The 12,768-nt window shown below is 44.8% G+C and overlaps 2 protein-coding genes across 3 annotated transcripts; both read right to left on the reverse strand.

Annotated features, from left to right (window-relative positions):
- Positions 1-1,046: 1,046 nt before the first annotated feature.
- On the reverse strand, positions 1,047-7,030 carry HOXB7 (homeobox B7). Its single transcript, XM_063137344.1, has 2 exons — positions 6,566-7,030; positions 1,047-2,195 (listed from the first exon to the last, which is right to left on the reverse strand). The coding sequence occupies exons 1-2, from the start codon at positions 6,963-6,965 to the stop codon at positions 1,942-1,944; spliced, it is 654 nt and encodes a 217-aa protein (XP_062993414.1). The 5' UTR covers positions 6,966-7,030; the 3' UTR covers positions 1,047-1,941.
- Positions 7,031-10,112: 3,082 nt separating this feature from the next.
- HOXB8 (homeobox B8) lies at positions 10,113-12,032 on the reverse strand. Of its 2 annotated transcripts, none has more exons than XM_063138037.1 (2): positions 11,556-12,032; positions 10,113-10,637 (listed from the first exon to the last, which is right to left on the reverse strand). In XM_063138037.1, the coding sequence occupies exons 1-2, from the start codon at positions 11,974-11,976 to the stop codon at positions 10,333-10,335; spliced, it is 726 nt and encodes a 241-aa protein (XP_062994107.1). In that variant the 5' UTR covers positions 11,977-12,032; the 3' UTR covers positions 10,113-10,332. The 2 variants fall into 2 exon arrangements, with proteins under 2 accessions (XP_062994107.1, XP_062994106.1); XM_063138036.1 differs by having other exon boundaries at positions 10,113-10,640.
- Between the last annotated feature and the right edge of the window lie 736 nt (positions 12,033-12,768).

Consider the following 12,768-nt stretch of genomic DNA (forward strand, 5'->3'; position numbering starts at 1 on the left):
TTAATACCTGTGTGTTGGGGTTTTTTTGCCTTCCTTACTTCCCTGCATTTAATTGCTCCCATTAATTTTATTTTTGTTTTGAATTCAGCATTATTTGGCTCTCATGGAAGAAATGCTTTCCACAATAAAATGACTGAAGTGGGATAAAAACACAAAACAAGACAAGAGAAATAGGAAACACCAAAGTAACTGCAAAGTTCTTCTGCATTTTTGCTTGGAGGGCATCCCAAACATTATTATTATTATTATTATTATTATTATTATTATTATTATTATTATTATTATTTCTCTTTTTTTCTAGATGAACATGACAGGCTTTGCCAAGTCATGTTGTCTTTTACTGATTCAGAAATTTCCTGACTACTGAACATGTTTTAAATATGACTGCTTTCTTGTTGGTGTGGATGTATTTTGGTAGGCCCAGTTTCTGAAAGTTTTCTGTATAGTTTTTTTGATGTGATGCCAGTGACTGGATGACTGGTGTGACTAACAGAATAATTGTAATGTTTTCCTGTTGCCATAGTTCTTTAACTCCCATAGTTACTCCAGTGGCATATATTTTTATATTATTATTATTATTATTATTATTATTATTATTATTATTATTATTATTAGTTTCTACTGTTCTTGTATCTTTGGAATAATCAAAGTGGGAAAGATCTCCTCTGGATGCAAACTTCAATATTAGGCAAATTGAATTGTTTTCTTAGCCAGACTGATCCAACCCCCTTTTCGGTAGTTGGTTGTCTTAACTTTCTACAGCCAATGCTGAGTTTTACATCATTGTGGTGGGGTTTAACTGAACTTTTTTTTTTTTAAAAAAAAAATACAACAGTGATGTTGAAGGAGAAAAGGAGTAAGTTATGGGAAGAATCTCACAAACTTCTGGCACAATCCAGAGGGGAGTTCTCTTGTGCAGGTGTAAAGAAGAAGGGCTCAGCCAGACAAAGGAAACTTTTAAAGAAAAAACTTTCTCATGGATTCTGCCCATTCCAAACACACACACACAGAAGAGAAAGTAATTGCTGGACACAATTTCAGACTATTCAGTAAGGTTATTTTTAATTATTCTTTTCCCTTTCTCTACGCATAGTAATCACAGAATACAAATAAAAAGGCTTGGGCGACTATTAAATTATTTGCTAACTATCATACATTGGTTTTACTCAGCACAATATTCATTTCAGGTTCTCTAGTGAGGAAGTGGTCCATTGTAGAACATGTAAAAATATACACCAAGCGAAATAAACAAGCAAAAAAATAAAATAAAAATAAAATACAGCACTGGTAACCAGACGTAGAGGTACAAATCTACGAAGAGGGGGAGGAGAAGAGAAAGACAGAAATCTCATAGAATTATGTACAACAATCATCTTAAGCTAAGCATTGTGTTCCCTTCATACATTTGGATTTCACGTTTTCTAAGGAAAAGTGCTAACCACATCCACATATTCACTTCATATACCTTTTTTTTTAAATTACACGAGGGGGAAAAAAAGAGAGATAACAATTTTAAACAAGAAGATTTACAAATACTTGGACTATATAAAGACCCACATAGGAAAACAAAACATCATCTATATTTGATTCTAAAGAGACATTTAATAGGTAGATTTATTATCCGCTTTGTTGTACAAAAACAAAACAAAAACAAAGGAGATAAATGTTAATATAGGTAGTTTTCCAAGTGTCAAGAAACAGAAGAAACCATCCTTTTAGTATGCTTTCTTTCTTTCTTTCTTTCTTTTTTGTGTGCAGTCTTTATTTGTTAACTTTTAACTTTCAGTTTCTTCCTTTAATTTTCTGGACACTACAGTCAGTCCGAGCATGCCCTACTTCTTCTCACCCACCTCTCTCTCTCTCTCTCTCTCTCTCTCTTTCTTTCTCTTTCTCTCTTCCACTCTCCCTCTCTTTCTTCCCCCTTCTCCCACTCCTTTTCCTTCACTCTTCTTCATCTTCTTCCGCATCTGGTTTTTCCTGGCTGTTTGAACCGGGCCCCGCGGGTTTGTTTTCTTTTTTCCATTTCATACGCCTGTTCTGGAACCAGATTTTGATCTGTCTTTCTGTAAGACATAAAGCGTGGGCTATCTCAATGCGTCGCCTTCTGGTCAAGTAACGGTTGTAATGGAATTCTTTCTCCAGTTCCAGCGTCTGGTACCTGGTGTAGGTTTGGCGGCCTCGCTTTCTGTCCGTCCCTGTAAAACAATAATAAGAAAATATCATAAGTTCCCCTTGGTTGGTTGGTTGTTCTACCCGTCTTTGTTCCATTTTAAAATTCATGTCATCCCTAACTGGATTCACTGCCCCTTGTATTGGTCATCAAATCAAGCCTATCTTGTTTTAATGAGATGATTTCTAAAATAAATAAATAAATCATTTATGATTTATAAATAAACAACCAGACACATTTAAAATACATAAATTGGAAGGAAGGAAATAAAGATATACATAAAACTGATATGTACTCTAAATTTCTTTTCCTATTATAATGCATTTTTCAGCTCCTTTATCCAGAAATGTAACGTTCAACTCTATAGTCTCAAAACATGTCGCTATTTATCAGGTGTGTAACCTGGGCCTATGCATGTTTGCCGGTAAGTAAATCTCACTGAGTTTAATGGGACTTCTCTCCCATGAATTGGTTTGCAGGCATAACGAATTTAGGACAATTTCCCAGTGCTTCACATTTTCCCCAAGGAGTTTTCAATGGTATCTTTTAAAATGTCCACATCTCCTTCCCCATCTCTAAAAAAATAAAAATAAAATCCTTTGAGATATATGAGTGTGGGGAAAATATTCTGTTGAAAGATCTGTTATTTATCTTCTCGTAAGGTGTGCGATTAAGCCTTAATCATGCAGAAAAAATTGGAATGGTTTTAATTACAAGGAAGCATCTTCACTGTATTAATTTCCACATCTGGTGAGTTTCTTCAAGCCAGTAATGTTAATGTGTGAGTAATGTCACTTCCTTCCTATTTCAGGTTGTGTGTGTGTCTTTTCCGAACATCTAGAAAATAATATTATTTTGGGTCTTTTTTCATTAGGGAACTTGGAAGCTGCTGTGACATGGGAATTCCTCAAAGCAAGAATCATGTCGTTGGCCACAACTATTTACTCCAGCGTCCAAAGAATCTGGATTCAAACAAGGAACCGATTTGCCTGTCATTTTTTGTGTTGCTTGTGGGTATGATCCCATAACAAAGTCGAGTCCACTGCTCTTGAGTAGAGATGGATTGTGCGTTTAGCTCCTTGGACCAACCAAACAAGCCTGGATCATTCATCTGCAACATTCTTGGGGATTTTCCTGTGTTTGCTGTTTACCCAAAAGGGGGAGTGGGTTGGGGTGGGTTGCGATGGTCCTCTGTTCAAGAAAGGAACAGTAGGAAAGTCCGCCCGGCTATAAAGAACAGGGGAAATAAGATGTCTGTGGAATGTGGGTTGTAAAATCTGTTGAAGGGAGCGCCATAAACATCTCTTGAATGGGGCAACCAAGACACATTCTCCCTTCGCCAACGGAATCTCCCAAATCCAGCCGAACAGCAGACATGAAAGATGAAAAGGGGTGGGGGAGGGAGAAAGAAAGAGAGAAAAGAGCCCTCATCCCAAACTGGATTTAAGGCCGATTTAAGTTCTGAGAACTGGCACAGAAGCCACAGTCTATCGTGAGACTGTATCGCCTCCATTCTACACTCAACACGTTGGAATCTCTTCTAGCAACTGGCCATCAGTAGCTACTGTTTCAAAAGAAGTCGGGGGAGCGGAGGGGGGTGGGGAGACAGGGTTATTCTAAATGTCTTCCCCCACCCCCACGCCATACACGAAAAATGGGCTTCGTAAAGCTCAGTTTATGGACTACCTAATAATAACGAGGAAAAAAACCAGTCTAGTGGATTAGGTCTTCAAGAAATAAGCGTTGAAGTGCTTCTTCCCTCTTCTCATTCCCCTTGTATTTGCTTTCCTGCAATTCACATGTAGTTCTGGCCCGAAATTTTTGCTCTCCTTCACCGTCTCTCTCCCCCGCCCCATTCCAAGTGTACTAAAGAGCTAAGTCGCAGATGAAGCGCCTTTAAAGATAACTCCTTTATCACACTGGTAAACCGCAGGGACAGTGAATGGGGTGGGAGAGAGGAAAGGGAGGTAGAGCGCTTAAACAGACAGCGTTAGTATTCCGAGAGTCAGAGCTTGCCACTGCCCTAAATTTCGTTTGCCAAAGATATAAGTCTGATTAACTGCCTTCTACCTACCTAGTTACCTACCTATTGGTGTGTGTGTGTGTGTGTGTGTGTGTGTGTGTGTGTGTGTGTGTGAGAGAGAGAGAGAGAGAGAGAGAGAGAGAGAGAGAGAGAGAGAGAGTGTGAATGTGAGTGCACGCACGTGTTCTCATGCACTGAAATTTAAAAAGGGTCTAGCAACTGGCAAAATGGGATTTTTCTACTCTTCATTGCTTCCCACGCTTTCGCACATAAAAGCATTATTCTTTTTACATGCAGAGAATTAGTTGTACTATAACCCCTTTGCTCTCTTCGTGTCTGTAGGGGAAGCCTTGTGAGGGATTTCCAGAAGTCACCCCCCCCTCCCCTATCACCTATAACCCCTTGTCAGCCGGGGAGAAAAAGAAAGTCAGGAGGAACTGGTTATCAAGAACTCTAGGGGCGACACCAGGATACCTATACTCTATGAATAGGAAGGGTGCAGAATATATATTTCTCAGTTATTCCTAGTCCCTCAGAACTCCAGAAAATCTGACTACAACTATAACCCTTTTTATAAATTGGGGGAAAGAGGGAATGTAGCCACCTCTGTTCCGTAGCCACATCTTCCGGTGCTTTGCCCCCACCTGTTATTTCCTGAGAATCTTGAGGTAAGCCTGAAAAGTCCACCACAAGGACAAGCCAGATTTAGCACTGTGTCTCCTTACTTTTACAGTGCATTCCTATATATGCCTACTCAGAAGTCAGCCCCGTTGTGTTCAATGGGACTTACTCCCTGGTATGTGTGTGTATAGGATTGCAACCTTCGCTTGTTTGTTTTCTTGATAAAGTGTTCTGTGCAGCCTGAATGCTCTCCTACTGCATGTAACTGTGGTTGGTCCTAATAAAATGTATTGTTCTACTTCTCCTGTATCAGTATTTGGTTTAATGGAGTGGGAAAGGAAATCACCAGTCCCACCAAACAACGAATATGCGGATATCTCTGCTCTCACAAGAAGATGAGTGTACTTATCGACTACGTTTATGGGCATGTAACAGAAACGCTGTAGGTCTGAGAGTATAAAGAGCATTCTTGGTTAGGTTCTTGCCTTCCATTCTATTTTGTAATGTTCTCTGGCAAACTCAGAGGTGAAACCAATGCCTTACATTTACTTTTACAATAGTAGTAATAGCAGACAGAGCCAGATAGATAGATAGATAGATGGTAGATATTATCATATTAGACGGTTGGATCTTGTCAACACAGGTCAGACTCACAAACAACTGCGGGAGGGGGCTGAATCTAAGAAGCCTGGTGTATCTGTCCCACTATTTCACAACCCTCTGGCACTCCACCGTAGCCACACATGGAAACAGTCACTTATACATGTTTCTGTTCCTAGCCGCCACATCGCACATTTTTGAATACATTGGCCAAGGGCCGACATGTATCCCCTTCTCCTCTGATCACTTCCACTCCCTTTCCGACGTCCTCTTCCAGAAGTCTGCTGGGGATTGAATTGCATGTGCGGAATCTACCGGTTCTGATGAGGAGTGAGGGGAAGAAACGCAGGACGTTGCGTGTGCGTGTGAAAACTCCAGTTGCGAAGGAATGTCTTTATGGCCGTGGCTGAATCAATTAAAATGAGTCTCTTAGATCACACAAATGGTACACACTCTTCATTTTCTCCAGCCCCTTCCCCATATTTGCCTCTCTCCGACTTTTTTTTCCCCGGGTGTCATTATAAAGAAATAAAATAAGCAAGCAAGCTGATTTCTGACCAACCCAACCCAGAGCCAAGCTGATTTCGAAGCAAACCAATGCACGCTCACGCCCTAAGCTGAATTTGAGTGAAACTTGCTTCCAAGTTTTTGCGCTTGGAATCTCAGAGAAAGAAAGAAAGAAAGAAAGAAAGAAAGAAAGAAAGAAAGAAAGAAAGAAAGAAAGAAAGAAATCTGGAGTGGTTGAGGCAGGACTTCCTCTTCTCTCCCCCCCCCCCCCCACGCCCCAACAGTGCAGCTCTGCCTTCCCAAGACACAGTGGCTTTTGCGTAGAGGAAGCCAGCAGCAGGAACAGCAGAACTAATAAATATTTAAGCTGTTTGTTTGTTTAAAGATTACTTTCTTATGGGGTCACACACACTCACAGAGAGAGAAAAGGAAGAGAGAGAGAGAGAGAGAGAGAGAGAGAGAGAGAGAGAGAGATTCATTTTGAGGCAAACGTCATAAAAGGAGTTCAGAGCCGTCCTCTTTCTAACCCCCCCCCGCGCCACCCCACAACCCAACTTCCCCTCCCCTCCGGATCATTTATAGGCTCGTCTCCCCAAGGCTTTCCCGACACCGCCGCCGCCGCCACCTCGAAGGTTCTCTCTCACCTGTGCTTCTCATCCAAGGATATATCCGCAAGTTGCTTTCGTGTCGCAAGTCTGCGTCCCTCTGGTCGCTTTTGTTGCAGTTGGGTTTGGACGCGTCTCCCGGACACATCATGGAGAGGTTTTGCTCGAAAGGGGAACAGTGCATGTTGAAGGAGCTGGCTTCCAGACCGTAGCTGCTGGAATACATGCCCGGGGCTTGGGGGTGCATGCCTCCCCCGTTGGGGTACAAACCAGGCATGGAAGCAGCGAAAGAGGCCGTGGAACTGGAGCCATACCCGGTGCGCTGGGCATTGGAAGCGAATGCGCAAGAAGTTTGCTCAGGAAACACTCCGGAGGGGAAAACCGAATTTGCGGCCTGATATTTAGAAAATAAAGCATTCGCATAATACAATGAACTCATAATCTGGCCGGGTGATTTGTAGGCCGGGACGTTTTAGTGTCGGTTTTACGAGGTACCGTGATATATTACGGAATTAGACTCCAGATTTACACCAAAAAGGACCCCCTTTTTCCTCCCTAGACCATGTGACTCCGGTCCACGTGATTCGGGCCTCGCCAATCGGCGCCTAGCTTCCTCCCTCCCCTCCGATTCTCCCTCCCCCCCCACACCTCCCAAGCTGTCCCCCTTGTAATATGGAAAAAGGGGGGAAAACACTATGTATGGAGGACTGGTTGGGATTTATACAATACGATGCATTATTGATGATAGGATACAAAACCTCCCAAGATAGAAGCGGGAAGGAGGCGAAATGTGCACACGAGTCAATAAGCCACCGGGTGAGATCAGTTGCTCTCAAGTCAGGCTACCAGGAAAAGAGGCGGAAAAAAAACAACAAGGAAAAGAAGGAAGGGTAGATGGAGCCGGGTAGTAGTGGCTCAGGCGAGAAAAGGAAAAGGAGAGAGGGAAAGACCGAGGATGAGGAAGAGGTAAAACATGAGCGATATAAACTGGGGGGAGGGAGGGAGGGAGGGGGGCACCCAAGTTCTCGGGAATAACAGCTACCTCGGTCCATGGGGCTGCACAGGAGACCGACCTGCCGATTGTGCCCAGGTTGTTGTTGCTGTTGTTGTTGTTATTATTATTATGTGTAAATAAACATATAAAAGCAAGAGACTCAAACCTTTAAGCTCACGGTTAGGCTTAGTTTCCTCACCCGCACCCCCCCCAAACCCCCACCTTTCTCTCACGCAAAAACACAAACTAAAAGCGATGGATAGGTATATACCCCGCCCTATCCCACATCCTCAAGGCGGGTTTCTCTACCAGGCCGTTCCATTGGCCTGCCATCGCCCCCCCCCCCCGCAAATCCCCCGCAAAGGGACTTGTCATTTGATTTGCCAAGAGCCCCCAGCCGGCCACAGTGATACTTAACATTTCACTTTCAACGTGCTGCCCCCTCCCCTCCCCTCCCCTCCCCTCCCGCCCGCTTTTTACCCGCGTCAGTATCTCCCTTTCTAAACGCCATTCAGTTCTATATGTAATTTATTCCACTGCCACAGGCGTTGGGTCTTGGAGCTGCCTTTGCTTTTTCTGGTGGCGGAAGGGGAGGGGGAGGAGGAGGAAAGATTACAACAGATCTCTATTTAAGCGTGTCAGCTCTTCTGCTGGACTCAATTACAGTGAGAAGGAAAATGTGACCAGCTGGTTACTCCGCTTTCTGCTGGGGAAGCAGGGAAGGTTTCCAAAAAAACAGAACAAAAAAAGGGAGAAGGAAGGGGGGGAATGGGAGAGGAAGGAAGGAGAGTCAGGGAGTAAGTGCAAGAGAGTGAGAGAAATAGAAAGGCACACGTTTCATGGAAACTTATCAAAGCCCTCTATGACAAATAAGAATAAAGATGGCCTTGCAGTTAAGAGATTGGCAGAGGGCCTTCCACACACACACCCCACCAAGGTTAAGTTGCAAAAAACAGAAAGGGGGATATAGGGGGCGTGTATACATCATGCTTAGGCTGATCACGGGAGGGGGCAGAGGACAGCAAAATTGACAATGTGCCACAGACCGAGAGACGGGGGGGGGGGGGGTAGGACCCTGGAAGGAAATAGGAGGGCCCTGATAGGAACCAGGGGCTGGGAATTCAGCAGTGACAAAACACATGCAAGGGCACACACACACACACACACACACACACACACACACACACACACACAAGTTTCTTGAAACTAAGCACATCCATCCTGACTCCTCATCTGCGGCCATGAAGGACATGTCTGCAACACTTTTCCTCCCAGCCTTCGCCCCCAAACCCTCTTGCCAGACCCTCTCCAACACTTCAGGTGTATTTGAAAGCCAGTGCATTTCTTCGGTGTCTCTCCAAAGACTTCCTTGGATTATCACAGGAATGTTTAGGCTGGGTGTTTGTTTGTTTGTTTGGGTGTTGTTGTTGTTTTTAAAACCTTCTCTCCAAGACCTCCGGGAGGAAATTTTAAGCAGGGTGACGAAAGAACAATGTCAACGGGGGAATTGTGGCTTGTAAACTTTATTGTTACTCCTTTCTTCCTCCGCTTCCAGCTTCGACAATAGAACAAAGTGAAGAAAGAACAACAAAATATAGCATTAGTTTCCCCGCCCACCCCATAAAATAATTCACGTATACAGTATACATTCTCTTTTTTTTTCACAGTAAACCTAAGGGGGGGGGGGGAAAGAACCCAAAAATTCAAAGGGGGGAAACAAAACACTTTTTACAACTTCTTTCACTGTGCGCATGCTAACTAAATGGAGTGGGGGGGAGAGAGAGAGAGGAAGAGAGAGAGAGAGAGAGAGAGAGAGAGAGAGAGAGAGAGAGAGAGAGAGACCCCTCTTTTTAATTTTTCTTTCATTTTTCTTTTATCCCTTTTTTCTTTTTCTTTCTTTTTTCTTTTTCTTTTTTTAAAGATAGAGACACTTAAAAAGACAAACGCATAAACAAAGCAAAATGGGAACCCAAAAGGAAGGGAGGAAATTAACAACATCAACATCAACAACAAAAATGGAGACAGCTACATCATAAATAGGCAGTTTCATGTTGTCGGGTGTGTTTTTAGAGCTACCTGCAGAAGAGTTTAACCACAACAAGGGGGAAGAGAAAGAGGGCAGGAGACAGAGAGAAAGAGAGCGAGAGAAAGAGAGAGAGAGAGAGGGAGAGAGAGAGATAGATAGAGAGAGAGAGAGAGGAGGAGGAGGAGGAGGAGGAGGAAGGGGGCTCGTTTTAAAAGTGCACTAGGTATCATTTTCACATATTTTCTATATATATATACATACATTAGAGAGAAAGAGAGAGGGGGAAGAAAGAAGGGGGGAGAAAGAAACGTCTTCAAAGTGCAGTATATATATTTGTACATGTTTTCTACAGCACTAAGACTGTGTCCCAAATAAGGGTGGGGGGGGGGGTAAGCGAAGAAGGAAAGGGGGGAAAGAAGGAGTGTTGAGGGGGGAAATGGGGGAAGAATCTTCACAGTCATGGTTAACAGAAGCTATTGCATTACACTATTACTAATTCTTAACTGGCAAGAAAAGGAAAAATAACAACAAGGCTAAAAAGACCCCAAGATCTCTCTCTCTGTTTTTTTTAAATATATATATAGTTCGTTGTAGGTATCAAAGGACAATCAGAAGAAGAAGACGCTCACAGCTATATTGTTTTACAGCAATAAAAGGGGAGCTCCCCCTCCCCTAAGCAGCGTTTCGGGGGGCCCCCAACCACTTCTCACTTTAACTGCCATTAATGGAAGGACGAGGGTGGGGTGGGGGGTGTCTTTGAGGCTTGCCTGTCCAGTCTCCCAGCGCCTACTTCTTCTCCCCGGTCTGTGCTTCTCCGCCCTCTTCCACCTCCTGCGCCCTTTCCATTTTCTGTTTCTCCAATTCTTCCTGTTCACATTTGCTGCTCGGGAATTTATCCTTGTTGTTTTCCTTTTTCCACTTCATCCTCCTGTTCTGAAACCAGATTTTCACTTGCCTTTCGGTCAGTCCCAGCGCGTGCGACACCTCGATTCTCCGCTTGCGGGTCAGGTAAGGATTAAAAAGGAATTCCTTCTCCAGTTCCAGGGTCTGGTAGCGGCTGTACGTCTGCCTGCCTCTCCTCCGTCCAGCGGCTGCTAGGGTGTTGCAGGAGGGAGGTGGGAGGGAGAGAGAAGGAGGTTGGGAAGACACATGAAACAGCTTCGGGAACTGAGAGAACCAGTGAGGAGGGACGCACACAGGCACACACACACGCGCACACATACACACACACACACGCACAAAGGCAGGGACGGAACTGCCCTTCTCTAATGTTACAAAGGGAAGGGTAATTAACCAGGGATGGGTGGAGGGCGAGAGGGACGAAGACGACCCCATCTGCGCTCAATCTCTCTCCCCCCCCCCCCCGCGTCCAACTTGCAATACTTCCCCTGCTTCCTTGAAAGGAAACACCCCCACCCCCCATTCCAACCTATCTCCCGGTCCTGTCATTTTTCTGGCGAAAATTATTCTTGGTTGGGTGTCCCCCCACCCCACCCCTCTCCCCGGCAAGAACGCCCTCCCCAGTCCTGAAAATTGCCACCGACGTCTCATGCCCCCCCCATCAGATCTCCAGAGGGTTAAAAAAAGAAAAGAAAAGACAAGGAGGAAGAGATAATAACTAGAGCGGGGAGGGGGCAGGAGGAGGAGGAGGAGGTTAAGGAGAGACACAAAAAAAGGGTCTTGAAGGTTGTAAAAGTACCATAAACTTTAAGGGAAGCTTCTCCCATTGAAAGGTGCGGGGGGGGGGGGGAAGTCCAGTCCTTCCCATTCAGGAGAAAAAGGCTTCCTTTCAGGGTAATTAAGCGATAAAGCAATTGAGAGGTGCAAAAGTTTACGCTCATAAAACAGTAAAAAAGTAACTGAGGGTTGTGGTGGTGGGGGGGGAGGGAGGGGGGAAAGATAGTGGAAGAGGTGGGAGAAAGGAGGGCGAACTTGTTTTATGGGTTCAGGAAATGCCTTTCGCGGCAGCGGCGGCTGGGCGGCCGGCCCTTTCTAAGCTCCCTCCTCACCTTGCGGTCTCATCCAGGGGAAGAGCTGCGTGGGAGACGGGCTCTGCTCCGAGTTGTCCGCGTCTTCCCCCAGCCCGGTGGAGGCGAGCTTGCAGTCGGGATATTGCACCAGGTCGGACTCCTGGGCGCTAAAGAGGCTTTGTCTTTGCAACGGGTCATAGCCGTAGAAGTTGCCCGGGTCGCCGTGGCACGCTACGGCGCAGGGATTCTGTTGGTAAGGGGTGCTGGAGAGAGAAGAGGCCCCGTGGTAGAACTCCTGGATCTGGGTGGGGTGCTGGAAGGTGCCCCCGGTGCTTGGCCCGTACACCACCGTCGGTCTCCCGCCGAGCTCCTGGGCGAACCCACAGTCGTAGAAGTTGGGGCGCAAGGAGTCCCCGGTTTTGTACTTAGAGAAGAGGGAGTTGACAAAATAGGAGCTCATTGTAATACAAAACAGGTTACTTTAAATAGAGCAAGGTATAAGTACAAGGACAGGGGGGTTATCAAAAGCCAGCGGAGAATAGCCACAAAATCAGATGAAGGCGACGAGATGCGAACCCAGGAGTCTTTGTGAATGCCCGGAGTATATACAGATATACATAGATTAAAAGAAAGGAAAAAAAAATCCCAAGGATTGAGTCAAAACTCTTTGCCACAGTACATGGTACCAGATTCCTGCTTTTTATTGTTGTTGATGTTGTGATTGTTGTTGTTGCTGTTGTTGTTGTTATTATTATTATTATTCCTTTCTCTCTAGCTCTCTGTCTTTCTCTCTCTCTCTCTCTCTTCTCCTTTTTCTTCTTTTTTCCCCCTCCTTCTTCTGTAACCCCCCTTTTAAAAAAAAAATCGGCACTTAAAAAGAGTTCTCGCTTTACATTTCCAAGGAGAGGTGCCAGTTCATAAACAGTTTTCCGTGATTTACTTCGGAGCAAATGAGTTTGTTCATATTTCGCAGTGTCTTTTCTGGATCATTTGCATCTATTATGGAACCCTCATCCTATTGGTTTCCACGTACTCCACACGGACTCTGAACAGCCTGCGAGCAGAAAGGAGAGTGAGTGTGAGACAGAGGAGAGAGAGAGAGAGAGAGAGAGAGAGAGAGAGAGAGAGTGGGGGAGAGCGAGCGAGCGAGCCAGCGCAAGAGAGCGAGGGAGAGAGGGAGGGAGGTGTAGGGTGGGGTAAATATAGAGATTAAATATGCTAAACTATCTACGTTAATGAGATATCTCTCGCC

The sequence above is a fragment of the Elgaria multicarinata genome, chromosome 11 (genome assembly GCF_023053635.1).
Source record: "Elgaria multicarinata webbii isolate HBS135686 ecotype San Diego chromosome 11, rElgMul1.1.pri, whole genome shotgun sequence".
In the NCBI taxonomy this organism is placed as follows: Eukaryota; Metazoa; Chordata; class Lepidosauria; order Squamata; family Anguidae; genus Elgaria; species Elgaria multicarinata.

Excerpts from the sequence above, each read along its gene's own strand:
- HOXB7 (XM_063137344.1), bottom strand. The coding sequence starts at position 6,965 with ATGAGTTCATTGTATTATGCGAATGCTTTATTTTCTAAATATCAGGCC. Across the intron at positions 2,196-6,565 it reads TCCTTGGATGAGAAGCACAG|GGACGGACAGAAAGCGAGGC; the intron begins GTGAGAGAGAAC and ends ATTGTTTTACAG.
- HOXB8 (XM_063138036.1), bottom strand. The coding sequence starts at position 11,976 with ATGAGCTCCTATTTTGTCAACTCCCTCTTCTCTAAGTACAAAACCGGG. Across the intron at positions 10,641-11,555 it reads CCCCTGGATGAGACCGCAAG|CAGCCGCTGGACGGAGGAGA; the intron begins GTGAGGAGGGAG and ends GCAACACCCTAG.